Source organism: Xyrauchen texanus, chromosome 7 (genome assembly GCF_025860055.1).
Source record: "Xyrauchen texanus isolate HMW12.3.18 chromosome 7, RBS_HiC_50CHRs, whole genome shotgun sequence".
Classification (NCBI taxonomy): Eukaryota; Metazoa; Chordata; class Actinopteri; order Cypriniformes; family Catostomidae; genus Xyrauchen; species Xyrauchen texanus.
Window position 1 is genome coordinate 5431685 of NC_068282.1, and position 21113 is coordinate 5452797.

General features: G+C 36.9%; 1 protein-coding gene across 1 annotated transcript; it reads right to left on the minus strand.

Moving 5' to 3' along the window:
- Nucleotides 1–583: 583 nt before the first annotated feature.
- LOC127646558 (retinoblastoma-like protein 1) lies at nucleotides 584–20816 on the minus strand. Its single transcript, XM_052130313.1, has 22 exons — nucleotides 20568–20816; nucleotides 13901–14034; nucleotides 13559–13759; nucleotides 13404–13468; nucleotides 13161–13289; nucleotides 12771–12916; nucleotides 12568–12632; nucleotides 12270–12456; nucleotides 9614–9780; nucleotides 9360–9472; nucleotides 9167–9270; nucleotides 8926–9063; nucleotides 7537–7701; nucleotides 7214–7349; nucleotides 6829–7062; nucleotides 6311–6498; nucleotides 4791–4967; nucleotides 4516–4587; nucleotides 4205–4289; nucleotides 3900–4048; nucleotides 3637–3801; nucleotides 584–1844 (listed from the first exon to the last, which is right to left on the minus strand). The coding sequence occupies exons 1-22, from the start codon at nucleotides 20724–20726 to the stop codon at nucleotides 1674–1676; spliced, it is 3150 nt and encodes a 1049-aa protein (XP_051986273.1). The 5' UTR covers nucleotides 20727–20816; the 3' UTR covers nucleotides 584–1673.
- Between the last annotated feature and the right edge of the window lie 297 nt (nucleotides 20817–21113).

Consider the following 21113-nt stretch of genomic DNA (forward strand, 5'->3'; position numbering starts at 1 on the left):
AAAACACACACACGTTTTTATATCATTGTGGGGACTCTCCAAATACTTCCATGCAATTTATACAGATCGAACTTTAATTTATATCACCTAATCCTCACAGAAACCTTTTTGCATTTTCAAAAAAAAAGTTTAATAATTTTGGATGGACCCCAAAATGTAGGTGATCTCAGGTTTTTACTAAACATACATACACACACACACACACAATTTCAACATTAACGAGGTGTATTCAAGTATTTGTTTATATGAAAACATTTGCATTTATATGGTATTTTGGAATCGTCATTGACACTAAAACTACAATAAAAACAGCTGTATTGCTAGTTATCTTAGTAAAACACATTGGAATTACACCCATCCAATAATAATCACATTTGATGTTTATAATTGCCCCGTTTAGATTCAATAAATAACACAGAAAGAAACATCAATTCAGGGGTCTCAGAATTAATTTGTAAAAAGTGCTTGTTTGTACTGAATGCTGCATTTAAAAATGAATAAATAAAAAAAGAGAGAAAAACTGAATTAATTTAGTTCTAATGTAAAAATTAGGGAACACAATTGATAAAACAATTGTTTTTATTAATATGTACATGCCTTAGCACTGACTGGGTAAAATACAAAACACTGAATAATCAGAATATGTTGGACACATCAGAAATCAGAGTTTGTTACTTTAGGGGAAAAGAAGGTACAGGATAAGATTTGTACAAGAATAAAGTTCAATTCCAAATTGACCAACAATACTGAGAAACACAAATAGAAAAATGCTAGCTAATGACTGGTCACATGATTAGCTACAGGGTAAAACGCACTTCCACGTGACCGATACACTTTGAACTCATTTAATCAGAAAACATGAACAGAATTAAATCATCCTATTATAATAGCACCACTGTAACAGTGTTGAACAAAGTTAAACAAGTCATTGTACACCATACACCTCTTTCATTCTACAATTTGGTGAAGTTTCCATCATCTTTACATTACAATATAAATGGAGGAAAACGTTTCCAAAAACAGGAGATGTGAGAGGAAAAACATCTTAATTTGTTTCTAGAAAACACAAACATTAATAAAAGCAATCTAAGATTAAAAATGAGAGGTGTAGATACTACACATGTGAATATAGAGCTGCATATACAGTATTTACAGTATAGTTGCAAAATGTATTTTAGAAACACCTTGCACCAAAAACATTGAAAAATCCAAGAGCTTAGATAAGCCCAGTCCACCATGCCAGTAAATATCTCCAAAATTTAAAAATGAAATAAAACCCTTTAAGCACAAATATACCAAATTATTAAATTCTCTTTTCACATGTATATAAAAAGTCAGGAGATCCATTTTTCCATTCACGCATGAGATGCCAACTCTACTGCAGATACAACAGTAGTGATGGCTCTTTTGATTGAGAAAGCTTATGGCTAAATAATATCTCTGTATTAAAGATACAAATAATTACATAAAAGTACATTTCATATCATGATAATACATGATATATATTTCAAAGACAAGTTTACAATGTCACTTGATCTACAGAAAACCTGGTATAGTAAACCGCACCTGTGGTTGGTATATATAAATCAATCATGATACATGAGTGCATGTTATTGGTCTTGGATGATAAAATTGGGTTTTTGGCTTTGTTATTGTTCTGTGTTATGACCGTGTTAGCGACTTGCTCTCTCGCTAACGACATCCTGGAGGCGCTTGAGCAGCACGTCGTCGTTCTCTTGACGGAGGCATTTAGATGGAGACTCAGTCTCGTCTCCCTCCATGGTGAACGCTCTCTTCTTACTCACCCCACCCTGACGGATCATCTGATTAATGTCACTCAGCTCCTGAGAGGAAACAGGAAGACGGAGGCTTTGAGATTCACAAGTGCAATTGACGAATACAGACCACTAATTATGAGGTTGAAAAATCACCACTTTTACACAATTTCGAGATCTTTGTTTAAATGTATAATTTTTTTCTAGCACCTTCATAGTGCATTATTTTCAGTGTTGGGTGCAATCCAATTACAAAGTAATTAGTAACTGTAATCGAATTACTTTTTAGTCAAAAAGTACTATAATGCACTATAATATTTAATAACATTTAAAATTCTTGTAATTAGATTACAGTTACTGACTTTCAATTAATGTAATTATTTATGCTTATTTCTAATATATTATTTATATGGAATATATGAATTATGGCCCACGAGTCGTCATTATGAATTTTGAAGGAGAAATGGGAGAAATGCTGAGTGTATGACTTGTGTACAACAATGAAGAAATAAGATATTCTTTTGAATTTGTTGAGCAGTAAAGCGTTTTAGAAAGTAACTGTAAAGTAATTAGTAATGTGATTACTTTGTCAATCAATTTTTAAGTAATTTACACATCACTGATTTTCAGAATTGAAGAAAAATAAAATATTAATATAATTACTTTAATAATACTCTTATTAATATTTCTCATCCAAAACACAATTCTTTACCTATTTTTAGCTGTAAAAATCCATCAAATCCTGATCGTCAATGTACACTTACGGTATGATTTCGGAATTGATAATCCCTCAGAATTTGTGTTATTAATAGAATTAACATCAAATTGACAAACAGTTTCACACCCAAATTTCAAATCGCATTTGACAAAAGATCATAATTAAATCTTTGTTAGTTCTAGTGCTGCAACTAACTACCGGTATTATTTTGATAATCGATTAATCAACTTTTTTATTACAAAATTATATAGATTTATGACTTGTTTGCGATGCATTGTTCAAAATATAAATGTCACAATGTGAATATAAATACTTCTATTATAATATTTCTGTAAGCTAATGTCTTTATATAAATATTAGGGACTATTACAATCCAATTACAGTTCATATTCTAATAAAATGTCTTGCATTATATGTAAGATTTAAAAAATCATGGTTACATTTAAACTTAAATTTGTTACCAAACGGGGATCTGGGTAGCTCAGCGAGTTTTGACGCCAACTACCAACCCTGCAGTCGCGAGTTCGAATCCAGAGTGTGCTGAGTGACTCCAGTCAGGTCTCCTGAGGAACCAAATTGGCCCGGTTGCTAGGGAGGGTAGAGTCACATGGGGTAATCACTTCGAGGTCGCAATTAGTGGTTCTCGCTCTCAAAGGGGCGCGTGGTAAGTTACGCGTGGATCGCTGTGAATAGCGTGAGCCCCCACACGCTCCGAGTCTCCGCCGTGTCATGCACAATGAGCCACGTGATAAGATGCGCAGCGCAGCCTGACAATCTCAGAAGCAGAGGAAACTGAGACTTGTCCTCCGCCACCCGGATAGAGGTGAGTAACCACACCACCACGAGGAACTAGTAAGCAGTGGGAATTGGTCATGCCAAATTGGGGAGAAAAGGGGATAATAAAACAACAAACGGTTTTAACAAAATCATTATGCTCTCTTTTTCCACTGTGGTCGGTTTGAACGACGCGGTCACACACACACACACACGGTTGCTGGTAAAATAGTCTATTCTAAATGTTATTCATCCATAGATGTGGAGTTTTTTTTTTTTTCTATCCTTATTTATTTATTACATAATGGCATTATTATATAAAGGAAAATTATGTTGATGCCGATTATTAAATACAAAAGTGTGACCAACCTTGGAAGGGCTGCTAGTGAACTTGTACGTGTAGGAACCACTGGGAGTGAGACTGCAGCCGTTCTTACGAGGAGAGACAAAGATGGAGTGTTTCTGAGACACACGACGAGGAGAGAGAGGCTGAGCACGAACCGTGGGGAATGGAGATAGTGGAGGAGCCTCCATCTTTACCGAGAGAGGGGGAGAGAACCAGTGAGATGATCATTTTCAAACTGAATCATTAAATAAGACATCATATGTCTCAATCCAAGCAATGAGCCAACCTTGCTGTCGAGTGTTGACTGCGCATATCTGAGAGCGAAAGATTTCATCTTTAAAACGTAAACAGAGTTGTAGAACTGGATGAGGTCTCCTCTTTCTTCTGATTCACTGTCTGCATCTGTTCTTCCAGCTGATTCTGTCCTCTCATTGGCTGATGAAAGAAATGGACACATAAAACCATTCACAAAGGCAATAAAAAAAGAAGGTAACTTATAATGACCAATTACTGCATTTAAAAAGTTGTTACTGACAAGCAAAAATTAAATGTAAAAACAGAGATCTGGGACTTGGTCCACATTGTTCTTACACTGGTCTGCTGGTGGATCCACTTCCATGTTCTCATCGGTCTGTTGCTCTCTGGGACGCTGTTTCAGTAAAACACTTCGGTATACCTAGAAAAACCCAAGAAATCTGATTTTGCAAACCCAACCAAAAGATACATGTAGGACATTAGGATGAAGAAGCAAGTGGACATTTTCTATATTTAAGCAAATGTGTGTGCAAACCCACAATAAGCACAATAATAAAAAACAATAAAGAATAGGAAAAAAAGCAGGTGTAATTCTTCTTGCATGATGATGTCACTGTTTGGCACAACTGACTGTTATTGAAACGCACATGACTGTTGGCCTGAGGTTGAGTTCGGTAGCATTTCATAATGTCTTGAAAGGTGTGCTCTTCCTTTGTGATCTAAAGGAGGAGAAAGAGAATGTGTGAAAAATGCAACATTTACTAATAGTGAAAATGTAGTGTTATTTATTAAAAAGCAATAACTAAGTGTGTGTATACTTCTTTCCATGTTAAAATGCTCTCGTATCCCAGCTTCTAAGCATTCCTGTTTGTTTGAGTGGTCCGTGTAATAAAGCATCTAAAAGTCTAACTTGGACTTGTACCTTTGCTATAATGTAGATGGCACAGAGCAGTAGTTGGTCCAGATGTCTGTCCTTCATCATGTCAGTGCAGTGCAGAACAGAGTGTTCAAAACATGTCCAGATCTTCCCCCGCAGCTCTGCTGAGATGTCCAGCTTCAGACACAGATCTCGCAGACGCACACTGGCTAAATGATACACCTGATTGAACAAGCAATGGAAGACATTAAAGGTCTACCAATAGTGGATTTTGCTGATACCGATGACAAAGGTGGTGGAAAAGGCCGATACGAATTATACGTTTTTAAAATCAATTTATAGAATGTAAACAAATAATAAAAAATCGTAGTCTTTCCTTAATATGATGAGCACAGACATAGAGGCTGCAGAAGTCCAACATGAATCAAATCTAAAATTCAGTTCATCGTGCAACAAAAATAACGAAAATAAAAAACTAATCAAAGAGATTTGGTGCATAAGGCGAGACATTTAAAAAAAAATAAAAAACAAGCCAGAAATTCACCAGGGACCTCTATTTTGAAATGACAGAGACTTGGATCTATTACAATGCTCTATATGCTCAAATGAATAGCCTATATATATATATATGTTCACCAGATGAAGGGTTTTGTGTAGGGATGCACTCATATGAAAATATTTGGCAGATACCAATGCTGATTTTAACAAAAAACTACAGGCCTATGCAGATACCGATATTTTGCATCTTACATTATTTTGTCATCAGATCAATTCTTTGCTAAGAAATTATGTTTTAAAAATGTGCAACTAGGAACAAAACCTTTTTCTCTGTTCTGAACACATGACAAGCCAAAATTTTAAAGAGAAGCCACAATGAAAGATAGAGAAATGTTTTTGAAAAATAAATTATCAAAGCATGATGATTGATGTGAAAATATTATTTTGCACTTTTTTTTTTTTTTGCAGTTCAAATCAACAGAACTTTTTTCAATGTTTGTACTGTAAATAATAAAACATTATAAATGAATATTATGCATGTGCAATTCCATGGAAATGCCAACCACATCATAGAAAAATAAAAAGTTACCAAAGAAACAAAACGCCCTTTTAAGTTGTGGTATAATAATGTATAATGCAATACATACTGCTAGAGGGCGCCACTTGCTTACACAATGGTGATTGAATTGCTAAATAACACATTTTTATTGCCACGACCTTATGAATTAAAGCCTTATTTCTCAGATTTAAGACCTTTTTAAGGCCTTATTTTGCAGAAGGGCGAATTAAGACTTTTTCAGAAACCCTGATTTTAGCCACATACTTTACTGGATCTAACATTTGTTATAGTCCAGTCAACTAAATTAAACATTTCACTGTATCACTAGGCTTGTCTGTTTAGCTAGATAAAAGGCAGTAAATTCTGCATTTCTTGGCCAAACGCAATGCGCCTGCTTCTTTTGGAAATATTTTTGTTGTGTCTCAAAAGGTCAGTTACTCTTTATATATTTTGAATGGTTTATATATGCAAAAATATCACACCTCAATCCCGTTGTTCTTTTCCTTACTTTCCTGAAGAAAAGCGCTAGTGATCCAGTGCGGCGGGGTTTGTTGATGGGTGGGTGTGTCTCTGGGCCGCTGGGTGGAGCTATGTTTCGGCTTGGGGAAGTGGTCAGTAACAATTGAGCAGTGAGGGGGTTCATCTCATTGGACTGCAGCTGAATGACAGTGAAGCTGCCCATCTCATTCTTTACCACTAAACACAGAGGAACAGAAGCACATCAACAAACATCACATGCATTTTTAATGGCAAATTTGAGAACAGAGAATATGTACTGCTACTAAACCATATTTTGCATCATTTCATGAAAAAAAAAATCTATAGTTGTTTTTCTCTGGCATATTTGCTTGAGGAATTTCTTTTAATGAAATGTTCTGTGATTTTGCAACTTATTTTCATGTTCAACGATGTAATCGTCAAGGTAAATTTCAGATGAAAACATTTGCCCTGAGGTAAGTTGTTCAAAGTGAGTCACTAATCATTTACTAATCAACAGCAAAAACAACAGTAGAAAAAAAAAGGTACCTGGCAGTGGAATGGTCAGCTGTTGGCCATTTCCAGTTGCCATGGAGAAGAGAGTCGCTGTGCTTGTGGTGATTTGGTTTTCTGTGGAACTGGGAATTATTTTGATGGGGGTTACTGAAATTCTCCTCATTGGGGACCGAGGTGGAGGGTCGTCACCAAATAAGCGTCTCTTAGCACTGCCAGCAGCAGGAGAGCTGTAGCGATCGTGAAGAGAGATGGGAGACTGAGGGACATCTGAGAGAGAAAGAAGAGACAAGTATTATCAAACGAGAATGAAAGTTGCTCACTTGCTAGCATTAAATCACTTGAGATGATATCTCAAGTCACTCATTGATCCTTTGAATAGGTCGGAGACATGCTGAAAGATGCGTGTTTGGTTTGTAACCTTTGCGTGCACTGGAGCCCAGGCCAGTGCGGACCTCTCTGATGCGAGGGTGGATAATAGGGGACAAAGCCACCAATGGGAGGTGAGTGGGACCCCCTGTACTGTTGCCCGTGTCAAAACTACTGGGAAAATTCACCTGAGAAACACACAAAAATATGCAAGGTCTTAGACTTGTTTTAATCCTTAGTTTTGGGCTGTAATTACTTATTTGAACAATTCAGGCATCCCTTGTGTATCAAAAACATTTTGAGAACTTGCATTTGATTTGTTTTCTCTACTTAAATGAAAGAAATATTCTGTGTTATTTACAAGTGTGTGCATACCTCTTCAACAGTGGGGACTTTATTGTTGTCGTTGTTGAGAGAGCTCCACAGGGCAGAGTCTTGACTCCAGGCTTTGCTCTCCAGCACCTGCTCCTCTATACTGTTCAGATGTTTCACCATGTCTCTGGACAAACTCTCCTCTGAACGGATAAACACCTCAATCACCTACAAAATCACAAACAAAATTTCAATTAAATATCCATCTTTCAGAAAAATACACAGTACTGTTTTGGCTCTCAAACTTTGTATTTAACTGTAGAATTTCAAGCGCTGGCCACAGAGGGTCACAAAAAATATATATACATATTTTTAAATGTATCGGCAACTAAAACTGATATAACAGTCTTTATGCATGATTCAATAGGGTAATGCAGTTTGGTACGGTGTTTGGCTTTTCCTAAATGCCCATAAGAAAACACATAATACGGGAGACTGAATCTAGTTGTCACACTCCAGTGAATATTTCAAAGGGTAGGTTTATTTTTTTTAATGTCAACTACTGCATAGCCATATACCTTAAAATCTTGGCTACAAAAATGCAAGAGAACATTTTCGCTGATCTTGCCCAAGAAAAAAGGTACAGTGCAGCTCACTGAGCACATGTTGAACTTTTGTGACAACATGCCCCAAAAGATTGGTATATTTATGGAGCAAGTTGTCACAACGTGAACATCGGGCAGTGACAGGGGAACATGTCCCCACGATCACAACAACCAAAACAAAATCAATGCTCCTCTTTAAATCTGCATTAACATTAAACAGCCAATTATAGGTTTTTCAGCTAAATGTAGAAAATTAAACAATTATGAAGCAAAAAATAAATCATAACGAACAAAAAAAATGGAAAAGGTAACATACAAAAATATCAAAATATTATGGCATTTAAAAACAAAGCCCCAACCTGATTTTCATGAAAAATACCTTTGTCCTATAAACACACAAACTTTATAGTGGACTTAAAACTATATAGTTGACTCTTGTCTTAATTTATGCCAGCGTTGTTTGATTATGTTCACTTGATTACCCAAGAGCTATAACAAATATTAAAAGATGACAGTTTATAATTGACCAAATTATTCTAATTTAAGAGTTTTGAAGTAATTGTTTGAAACCAACATAAAACAGTCTGCAAGAGAAAACACATTTGAAAATGTTTTACTTCATCTTTTCATTACTGGGACAAAGCCTTCCCTGGTTGACATCTAGCCCTGGTCTTCCCTTTATGGTAGCGTATAATTTAAGCAGAGTTGGGCAATTTTGTAGTCACACCAATGTGACCTCTAATAATTTCATCGCTTTCTGGAACCCTGCAATTGCAATATGTAAATCCTGACACTGCAAAGTGTGCCTTTGCAAATAGATAATTTCATTTTACATCAGATTTTGTACCTTGTAAAAGTAGAAAGGTGGGATATGGAAGATATCTATTATCCAGGGGAAGGTTCTTTGAGAGCTGTAAGCAAACAGCACCACCTCCAGACAGCACGCCAGCAGAGAGCAATGCAACACCTCTTGCTCCAACAGGACCTGATAGAAAACAGGAGCGATCCTGTTAAATCTTGCATGACTGTGAACATTGAAAATTAAATGGCTTGCAGATTTATCATGTTTATCAAGTAAGCTGACATACTGCCATGTCTTTGCCCTGTTGTCTCTTCATCTCTTGTGTCATGATGTTCTCTAGGATTTTAAAGTACAGGATCTGAGCCAGCTTCAGACGATTCTCTGCAAAATCTGCACACAAGAGCCGACATTACAGTGTGTAAATGACAGAATTTTCTTTGCTGGATAAACTATTTCTTTAAGTGAACAGCATGTCAGACCAATGTGTGCTCCTGGTAGGTCGTCTGATGGTTTGGTGTAGGCCTCTTTAAACCTCTCTCCCAGGGTCTTCACTCGCTTCAGAATGGCTTCAGTGGGGTTCCGAGAGCAGGAACTGTAAAACAAAGAGAAGTCAAACACATTATGCTGCATGTTTCACAATGAATTAAAGCATCCACCACATGAGCATGAAGGTTAGGTTCACATACTCATGAAATCTCAAAACATTGGTTGGATGGGTTTGCAGGATTCTTACTTAAAGATCTGTAGCAGAGCATCACTGGGTGCGTTCCGGAGTCCAGACACCATACTCTGCAGTCTGCTAACACTTTGAGTGGCTGAAGAAACAGGGGTGACCAACACCTCCTTCTCCTTCAAATACCGACGACCCGTTAGAGGCGTAGAGGGAGCTAGGGAGCGCATCTGCACAAAAACAGAAATATTTATTAGTAGTTAAATAGTAAAGGCTTTCGCAGACTGATATATCAGTCTGACCGATTAATTTGCAGCTATTAGGCCATATGAATAATTTTGCATAGGTCTCATTTCCCATAGTTACATTTTATTATCAGCAATCAGGCGCCATTGCCAGCCATGTCATTGAAAATGTATTTTCTGTTTTCAAAAACTAGCGAGTATCATTGTTTCATAAATCAATGTTTCATAAATGTTCATTATTATTATTGTATTATATTAAGTACATGCACTATAAATCAGTATCGCCCATTGAAAAACCCATTAATTTGTTTTGTAAAATTTATGGGGTCCCACTTTATATTAGGTGTCTTTAACTACTACCTACTAACATTAAAATACATACAATGGATTTATTGTGTAACTACATTGTTCTGCAAAATTCTCACAGGGGTGAGAATTTCAAAATTCACATTTTTAAATTGAGGTACGGATAGGCTCAGCATACAGTGCCTGACCAAAAAAAAAGTTGCATACTTTAATATTTCGTTGGACCGCCTTTAGCATTGATTACGGTGCACATTCGTTGTGGCATTGTTTTGAAAACCTTATGCAACGTCTCAACATTAATTTCCACCCAGAGATCATTAATTTTTGGCCGAGATATTGTATTGATGTCGGGAGTGTCGAACATTCCATAAAGTTTTCTCCAGCACATCCCAAAGACTTTCAATGGGGTAAAGGTCAGGACTCTGTGGTGGCCAATTCATGTGTGAAAATGATTCTTTGTGCTCCCTGAACCACTCTTTCACAATCTGAGCCCGATGAATCTTGGCATTGTCATCCTGGAATATTCCCATGCCTTCAGGGAAGAAAAAAATCCATTGATGGGATAACCTGGTCATTCAGTACATTCAGGTAGTCAGCTGACTTTATTTTATTGCCGCATAATGTTACTGAGCCTATACCAAACCAATTGAATTAATTAAATTTACATTTATATAGAGCTTTTCTGACACTAGAATCAAAGCACTTTACACAGTGAACAGGAGACTTTCCTCGACTTCCACCAGTGTGCAGCATCTACCTGGATGATGTGACAGCAGCCATAGTGCGCCAGTACACTCACCACACACCAGCTATTGGTGGAGAGGAAAGAGTAGAGATATAGAGCCAATTAATGGATAGGTATTAGGAAGACATCATTGAGTAGGGTTAATGGGGGGAATTTGGCCAGGAAACCGGGGTTACAACCCTACTCTTTTACAAAAAGTGCCCTGGGATTTTTTTAATGACGACAGAGAGTCAGGACCTCAGTTTAACATCTCATCCGAAGCCACTCCAGATCATAACACTACCTCCAGAGGCTTGTACAGTGGTCACTATGCATGACGGGTAAATCGCTTAATAGGGTAAATCTGGACTCATCAGACCACATTCCATTGCTCCACAGTCAAACCTTTACTCGACCTATCAAATTGAATTAGTTTTTTCAGATTAGCTTCACTAACAAGTTGCTTTCTTGTGGCCAAACAGCCATTTAGTTCCAATCCTGTAAGTTCTCATTGCATTGTGTGAGTGGAAATGCTCTTACTTTCACTATTAAACATAGCTGTGAGTTTTACAGTCAGTTTTTTAAGAAGTGACTTCAAGCATTTTAGTGATGTCCAATCACAATCATTCAAGATATTTTTCCAACCACATTTCTTCTGCGAAGCTGACGGTTCACCACTATCCTTCCAGGTTTTAATAATGCGTTTAACAGTTCTTAACCCAGTTCCAGTTATAGCAATTTCCTTAGGTCCAATAATTTGCCTCTTCTGAAACACAGTAACATCTTTTCCATGACCATGGGATATGTCTTCCGACGTGGTTGCTTAAAAAATGAGAAGCTGCACATTGCATCAGTTAAGGTTAAAAGTATTGTTGCCAGCTGAATCATATTAAATCACTGCAATAATGATCCAATCATAGGCTCTTAAGTATCTGCTTTTTCAAATCCAAACAGCAACTTTTTTTGGCTAGGCAGTGTAAGTAGGTTAAAGACATAAAATATTAATTGGATCCATTCACATTAAAACATGTAGCAAAAAAAGTGTACACTTAAAATGTTAAAGTCCACGAATACATAAGCCAGGCATATGTGGTAGCGTTTGAAAGCTTAGAAACTGAACTTTTATAGATAACCGTAAATCTGCATTCAGATTTTCAAAAGAATACCCAAGTGAAACAGGATTTCTGTAAGACAACAAATAGAAACCTCTCTTTTATGCACCGATCACTGCTGTCATATTGGGGTTTTTGCCCCAATATGACAAAAACTTCTGCTCTTTACGCAGAATTTCTACAAAATTAGCCATTTTGTGAACTTGCTTGTGTGAATAATCCGAATTATACATCTTAGATGTCTAGACTCATCTAAAGACTGACAAACAGAACATTGTTAACCATTACAATCCTTTACTCTAATGTGGCAGTGTGAGCAAATGTTTCATTACCTTCTCAAAGTGTTGCTGAAGGTTGTTCTCCACCTGCATGCGAGCGGAAAGTTGACCCGATGGAGGTTCGGCAGTGGATTTGCGTGGTGTTCCAATCTCCTCATCCGCATCAGGACCCAAAAACACTCGCTCGTCAAAATCACCCACAGTCAAAACATACTCCTCATACTCACGATTTATGGCTTTACTGGAAAAATAAACAAAGTAAAATATCTGTCAATCTCTTTATGCTATTTTTATTGCATTAAAAGAAAAGGTGTAATTTCCTGAAAAAGTTTTACGTTAAACATATGCTTACTTGTTGTCTTGGAAGTTTGGGGGATCAAGCAATTCAGTCAGAGTCTCAGTGTCACCTTTTAGTATCTGAAAATAACAAGAATTATAATCGATGCATGCTAGCAGAACAAGGAGTTTCATTGGGCTAGATTGGAGCAATTAAGATTTGTCATGCCATTCGTTTTCTGTGTAGTGTGGTTGTAAAAGTGTGTGTGTATTCCTCACTCTTTTCTCAAACAGGCTCTTTATGTAGGGTTTGAAGTAGTGCTCCTTTATGCCTTTAGCCTCCACCACCAGCCCATCATGCAGTTCACACAACCTGTCAATCACACATGGCATCTCTTTCAGGTTTTCTGTGTCCTTGGGAAGACCTAAAGAGAAATGAGTAACAAATTATTCTTAATGTAGCACACAGATGTGACTAGCATCAATATCATCCTTACAAATTGTATTTGGTAAAACAGAATTATCATGGCTGTGAATCAGCAATTAAAGAGATTGGCTACCAAATAAAATGGCCGACACTTAGAAATGAAAAAGAAACACCATCTATGGCCACAATCCCTTGATCAATTCTTGAACACTTCTCTCAGCTGGGTGTAGAGATTCTTTTACCTCTAAAGTGTAGATTGATGAGATCTTTACGATTGGAGCACATGAGAGCATTGCAAAACACCAAGTCCAGACAGCAGAGCAGGAGATGATAAGAGTTGACCAGGTCATCTCCAATCATACTGAAATTACCTGAAAACAAAGCACCAATCATGTTACCAGTTCGCTGTAGCACTACGAATGCTGTCGGTCATTATTAGTCTCATCTAAATTATACTGATCATGAACTGATTTTAGTCAACTTACCTTTTGTATACACAAAGAGAGTCCAACAGAACTTGAAGACATCACTGATGTGGCATGGAAGACGTCTAAAGAGGAAGCAATACATTTATTCATTTTCTTTTTTTAGATGACAGCTGAAAGCAGATAGAGACAGAAGAGGCAGAGAGAGAGTTTACCGGTGTTTACGGCTTCTAGGCTGGCGCGGAGGTTCACCCTGAGGATTCTGAAACATGTCCAGAAATATCGGCTCAAATTTACGAAAAATCACTGTGGATACTTCAAAGTTGCGCTCTAGTCGACCTATGCGGTTGCGGAAGTCCTGTGATAGATTTGACATGTCCGACCATTTCTTCATCTTGCTGAAGAACTGGATCAAACTGGAGGACAGTAAACACACAGCTTTGAGTTCATAAATAAAAAGCATTTAAAACCAATGTCATTGCCACACTTTTCCTGAGTTCTGCACTGAAATGATCTGGTTATAAAATCCATCATTTTGCAAGCAATGAAATGCTTACCTGAGTTTAGAGGAGCGCAGTATCCTTGTAAGGGAAACGCAGTTGCCCTCCATCACGCCATGCCCCACAGTGGGCGTGGAGCTCTTCCTACAGGCAGCATACAGAGAACACACCAGCCAGTGTACAACATCACCCTGAAACAATCACAGACAGGACACAAATAAAGACTACTGTGACACATATATAGAAGCCAGAGGGTGAATAAACCTTTAAATTCAACACTCTTACAAGTAATTTGTATGCATTGAACATTAAATAACTGTTCTCTTTAAATTTCTATTTGTTCTCTATTAAGTAGTTCATTGACAAATAAGGTTGACCTAGGTGATAAACATTTGAAATATTTAAAAAAATATCAACATTATTTTCTTAAAAAATGATAATGATAAAAAAAAAAGTTTAGTGACTTAAAATGTCATGTGGTGTAACCAAGTAAAAGGTATTAAAATAGTTTCCTTGCACCCTGAATACATGAGTGTAGCAGCTTAATCGCTAATTTAAAACATATGTTAAAAGGTGAAAAATATGTTTTACAAACATCCTGAATTTTTAAGTTAACAATATCAAGACGTTTTCTCATGGTTACACCAAATGACCTGAACAAAATAAAAAGTCAAAATATAGATTTTTAATGGTATGACAAAATTATGATTTGTTTTTAAAACTTCACAGACAGTCTTGTGGGAAATAATAATAAAAGATTATTCAGCACAACTCATGGCAACCATTATTGTTTCAGCAATTTCAGCTTTTAATGAGACTTTTATTTTTTTATTTCTCCGCAAAGTTACACTACATCACATTTCGACTTTAAGCCCCAGAAAAAGTATCAAAATGACTTTAAAACTGGAACTGAAAACATGTTTATTATAGAAAATGTGTTTTCAAGTAATTGTTCTGTGTGAACTGAAATTATAATGCATTTTTGAATGAAAGGTTAGCTTCACATCATTGACCCAAGTGTAATGCCAAATTAATACAAGTGAATTTACATAAATCACTTGTTTGATGGCAACTATTGAGATGAATTGGATAAGTAGCCAAGAACATTCATATGTAAACATGTATTGTAAATCAAAGCTGTTGTTCTATTCAAACCTGTGTTGAGGGACCTTGTTACTAAAGATGGTCTGATTGAAATGGCCTTTAGAAAAAACGATTTTAAGAAATTAATATCTTATCTCATGCCATATGACTCACGTTTATGTTATAATACATGACACAGCAGTGAAGTCATTTAAAAGACATTATTCTATTACCTAACCTTTAATCAAATAGTATGAAATGGTTTGACTATATTGTTTTACAAATTTTTTCGAAAATATATTTCAGCTTTTTCTCAGGTTTAGAGCAAAAAAAAAAAAAAAAAAAAACATCATTTAAACAGTTTAAAAAGAATATGTCACTTCATGTCATTTGTGCTATCAATGTTAAAACGTTTATTTTGAAATTACAAAATCTTGTAGAAAAGAACTTTAAAAGTCAAAGTTCAGAGGAAGACGAGGCTGCTCAAATGTGCATATCATTATTTCGCATCACGTTGAAAAAGTTATACATTTAAATTGGAACCTTCCTATTGTGTTCAGAATCTGCATTCGTGAGTCAATTTTGACCTGGTGGAATTCAAGCTTATAAATCATTCATAACCACGTGGTTTTCATCTTAACCTATAAGTCATTAAGAAGTTCTTAACTATACATGCATTTAAAAATATATTTTTTGCAATGTTAACTGACAAATATAAAAGTATGCAATTTAATTATCAACATTTATGTAAAATTTTACCTGAAAAACATAAAATACAATTTATATTAACATCTAAATGTAAGAATTACTAGTAATTTGAATGAGATGTGAATTACTCATAACAGTTCAATACAACTTGGTCAAAAGTTATGAAACCAGCATATTCTTTCAACTAAACTTCATCAAAACAACTGTACAACTTAAGTATACAACATTAACACTTCTTTACTATGTTTTTAAACTAAATCTATTCTGTGAGTATGTGGTAAGCTGGTTCAGGATCAGATGGCTGCAGAGTAAAATGTGGATGATTTCCTTTAAAACCCTATTTAGACTAATGTGTGCATGAACTTTTGTTCTTACCACACCACCTTTAGGCTGCAGAACCTTTGATTTAGTTTATTATGTTTATTACATCCGTCATCTCTGTTTTGTACAGGAATGTGTGTGTTTACATGTTTGTAAACAAGATACATTCACAATGAGACAAATAAGTATGTGAGAGAACATGGGAAAGAGACAAAAATGTAATGGGGCTTTTCCACTGCACGGTACAACTGGACTCTGCTCACTTTTGGGGGGTTTTCCACTGTTCCACGGACAGTACCTAGTACTTTTTTTTAGTACCACCTCGGTCGAGGTTCCAAGCCGATACTAAATGTGACGTCAAAACCCTGCTGCTCACTGATTGGTCAGACAGAATCGTCATTACCAGCGTCACCGGATTTTCGACACTGGACATCAACCTGCTAGCTTTAAAGTTAGCTACAGCGATAGCAGTATCATTTGTTCACCCGACTTTGGAATTGTGAAAAAATAAATGGTGTGTGCAAAACCATGCCGTGGTTAATAAACGAGGTGCAGATGTTCTTCTCGTTAGTGATGAATGAAACAAAAATGTCTTTCAGGAAGTGTCTCAGCTGTTGGCCGCACACGGCTACCAACAGTGAAGGGAAAAGTAAAAAAAAAAAAAAAAAGGGGACTACAGAACCATCAAGGAAAATTGGAAGTGGTTCGACCAAATCGGATCTATCTAGACTGGTGAGCAATGGGAGGGAGAGTGCCCTTGACTCAGCCACGGCTGGAGGATGGTACGTTAACTTTATACTCTGCTTGAAAGCTTCACTTTATTTAGTTGAACAGCTACTGGAAAGCTTGCTTCTAAAACAACCAGGCCAATTTAACCGTTACACCTGTGTAAAATCACCATGCAACAACTGCTTTATGCAGCACAATGAGCTAGCAGCTAGCGGTTGTGTTATTGTTTAGTGTCGCGTTTAAGATGATGTCACGGGAGTAGAGGCGGTGCAACTATGACGATCAGCCTATACTCCCCCCAACGTTGAGGCGGCACTAAACCGCAGTGGAAAAGCAAGCTCAGAAAAGTGAGTAGAGTCGAACCGTAACGTGCAGTGGAAAAGTGCCATAAGTAAAAATCTAATTCATAGAAATCTACATAATATCATGTGTAAAGCCATAATTGATGTCTGGGTCAATATTGACACGCAAACATAAAAGATGTAACAATTTTAATTATGTGTATTCTGATAGTCTTGACAGTCACAAAGTTTGGTTCCATACTAAAAACTATGTGGTATTTAAAAATTATTACAGTGCATCTGGAAAGTATTCACAGCGCTTCACATTTTATGTTACTGCCTTATTCCAAAATTAATTAAAGTCATTATTTTCCTCAAAATTCTACAACAATACCCCATAATGACAACGTGAAAGAAGTTTGTTTGAAATTTAAAAAAAAATAAAAAATAAAAATCACAGAAGTATTCACAGCCTTTGCTCAATACTTTGTTGAAGCACCTTTGGAACCAATTACAGCCTCAAGTCTTTTTGTGTATGATGCTACATGTTTGGCACACCTATTTTTGGGCAATTTCTCCCATTCTTCTTTGCAGGACCTCTCAAGCTCCATCAGGTTGGATGGGGAGTGTCGGTGCACAGCCATTTTCCGATCTCTCCAGAGATGTTCAATCGGGTTCATGTCTGGGCTCTGGCTGGGCCACTCAAGGACATTCACAGAGTTGTCTAGTAGCCACTCCTTTGATATCTTGGCTGTGTGCTTGGGGTCGTTGTCCTGTTGGAAGATGAACCTTCGCCCCAGTCTGAGGTCCAGAGTGCTCTGGAGCAGGTTTTCATCAAGGATGTCTTCTGTACTTTGCTGCATTCATCTTCCCCTCGATCCTGACTAGTCTCCCAGTTCCTGCCGCTGAAAAACATCCCCACAGCAAGATGCTGCCACCACCATGCTTCACTTTAGGGATGGTATTGGCCAGGTGATGAGTGGTGCCTGGTTTCCTCAAGACATGATGCTTGCCATTCAGGCCAAAGTGTTCAATCTTTGTTTCATCAGACCGGAGAATTTTGTTTCTCATGGTCTGAGAGTCCTTGAGGTGCCTTTTGGCAAACTCCAGGCAGGCTGTCATGTGCCTTTTACTGAGGAGTGGCTTCTGTCTGGCCACTCTACCATACAGGCCTGATTGGTGGAGTGTTGCAGAGATGGTTGTTCTGCTGGAAGGTTCTCCTCTCTCCACAGAGAAACGCTGGAGTTCTGTCAGAGTGACAATTCCTCTGACTTCATGGCTTGGTTTGTGCTCTGACATGCGCTGTTAACTGTGGGAACTTACATAGACAGGTGTGTGCCTTTCCAAATCATGTCCAATCAACTGAATTTACCACAGGTGGACTCCAATCAAGTTGTAGAAACATCTCAAGGATGATCAGTGGAAACAGGATGCACCTGAGCTCAATTTTGAGTGTCATTGCAAAGGCTGTGAATACTTATGTACATGCATTGGTTCTATTTTAAAACATTTGCTAAGATTTCAAACAAACATATTTCACATTGTAATTATGGGGTATTGTTTGTAGAATTTTGAGGAAAATAATGAATTTAATAAATTTTGGAATAAGGCTGTAACATAACAAATGTGGAAAAAGTAAAGCGCTGTGAATACTTTCCGGATGCACTATACCTCTCCCGGGTCAAAAATGACCCAAACGCAACAAAGAGGGTCAACTGTAATTTGTTCCACATTGTTAATTTAAATATCTTATTGATTTTACATTATGTTCATGTGAAAAAAATATATAATTACAGTATGATTTATTAATTTTAGTCACCATATTAGAAAATACATAATTTAAAGAGAATTTGTCACTGGTGTTACAACCCTTGCTTCACTTGTTAAACAAACAAAAAATGAAGAACAACAGTCAAGCTGTCCTTTATGAATAAAAACAATGTCAAGAAGATGTTAAAAAGTTAGTGTTTGTGGGTGAAAACTGAACCTAATTGTAAATTTACATTTTTTGAGAAAGATCCATGTTTTTTGCTAGTAGCTGGCTTTAACAATCTTTACCGACTAGTACTGGAGGGTTTAACTAGGCCTATGTATACATGAACTGTACAGTGATGGTATGATACTCTACTTTACTATCATATTCAAGGTCCTCAAAGGGACCATAGTATTACCATGTAATCATGGTACATGCCAAAAAACATTGTAATACCATGGTATGTTTTGTTAGAAACTAGCATACGTAGTTAAAGCAGATCTTTCACTAGATACTATATATACACCATGATACTGGTTGATTATCACAATCACGTGCCAGGGTATTTAAATGGTGAATGTCAAAAAACTGACATTACCTAGAAGCAATATCTCAAAAACATGGTAATAACTTAGTACTTTTTTTTTTATAGAAGTGTCCTCATGATACTCAAAGAATACTATGGAATTACAATGGTATCTGTGGTATAGGTCCATAAAACACAGTTATAGGTAAGTTACTCTAAAAATGTAACGAATTACTAACTACTAATTACATCTTCTACTGTGTAATTAAATTAATATACTAATTACTCTGTCTAAAAATTAATTGCATTGCTTATTACTAATTACTTTCTAAAACCTTTATCAACCAAGGATAGACATGAAATTGTTCTTTTAATTCTTTCAAATAAATAATATAAAATAAAATATATAATTCTTGAACTGGTCAAAGAATTTAAGGGGGCAGCATTAAATTAAAAAACATATATTTTGGGGGCCCGGGTAGCTCAGTGAGTACTGACAATGTCTACCACCCCTGGAGTCACGAGTTTGAATCCAGGGTGTGCTGAGTGACTACAGTCAGGTCTCCTAAGCAACCAAATTGGCCCGGTTGCTAGGTTGCTAGAGTCACATGGGGTAACCTCCTTGTGGTTGCGATTAAGTGGTTCTCGCAATGGGGTGCGTGGCAAGTTGTGCATGGATCGCGGAGAGTAGCATGAGCCTCCACATGCTGTGAGTCTCTGCGGTGTCATGCACAGCGAGCCATGTGATAAGATGCGTGGACTGACTGCCTCAGAAGTGGAGGCAACTGAGACTTGTCCTCCGTCACCCGGATTGAGGCGAGTAACCGCGTCACCACGAGTATCTACCAAGTAGTGGAAATTGGGCATTCCACATTGGGGATAAAAAAAAAAACACGTTTTAATATTAGACGATAAATTCACTATAGTTTTATATAGAATTGTTCTATAGTATATACAGTATTTTACACAATTACATCAGAAGTTACTGAAAAATTCAGAGTAATCTCTTACTTTACCATTTTTTTCAGTGAAAAAGTACTTTACTTAGAGTAATTAATTACTTAGTAATGCATTACACCCAACACTGGTAATACCACCATAAGTTTGGTAATTGACAGGTTAAAGCAAGCACTGTGGATGTTACCTACATAAACCCCTTAAATAAAAAGTATTTTAGTGACTTGGTAAAGTGAGTTCTACTAACTAGTTCTGGTGTTTTGTTTACTCCTAAAACATTAAAGAGACACATTCAAGAAAGAGGTAACACCTGTTAATTTAATTTCGATGGAGTTTAAAGGTAAAGGGAATGTAAATAAGGTGAACCTCTAGTGTGTATGTGTTCCAGATGGAGTTGAAGTTCTGAAGTGCTTCTGTCGCCGTCTCTTCGTCCATGTTCAGCTCTTGACAAAGCGCTTCGAGGCTCCTGCGAATCGAGCCATCATCTGATTTAACAGACTCCGAATCCGTTTCATCTCCTCGCATTGTTGATATCCGTTAAAACGAGTTAATATCCAACGGAAAATTATTTTGGTACAATACGGAACACCGCTGACCTCCTGATGCTATCCCACAATGCCGAGACATACGAATGGCGCGAAATCCGACTCATCTCAGCCAATGAGAGTCGAGACAGCCGTGACGTCGTTACAACAACAAAGACGGCAGCATGGAGGATTTAAACTTCCTCACAAATTGCCAAACGCGCCCTGTGTCGGTGATGCTATGAATGTGACTATGTACAAATACATATTTTCTGCAAAGTAGCTATTAAAATAATATTCATTAATTGCCAAGAGGAAAATTTTAAAAGTATATTGCAAATTGTTCTTTGTAAAGATTCATTGCCCCGAGGATTTTTAACTCTTGAAG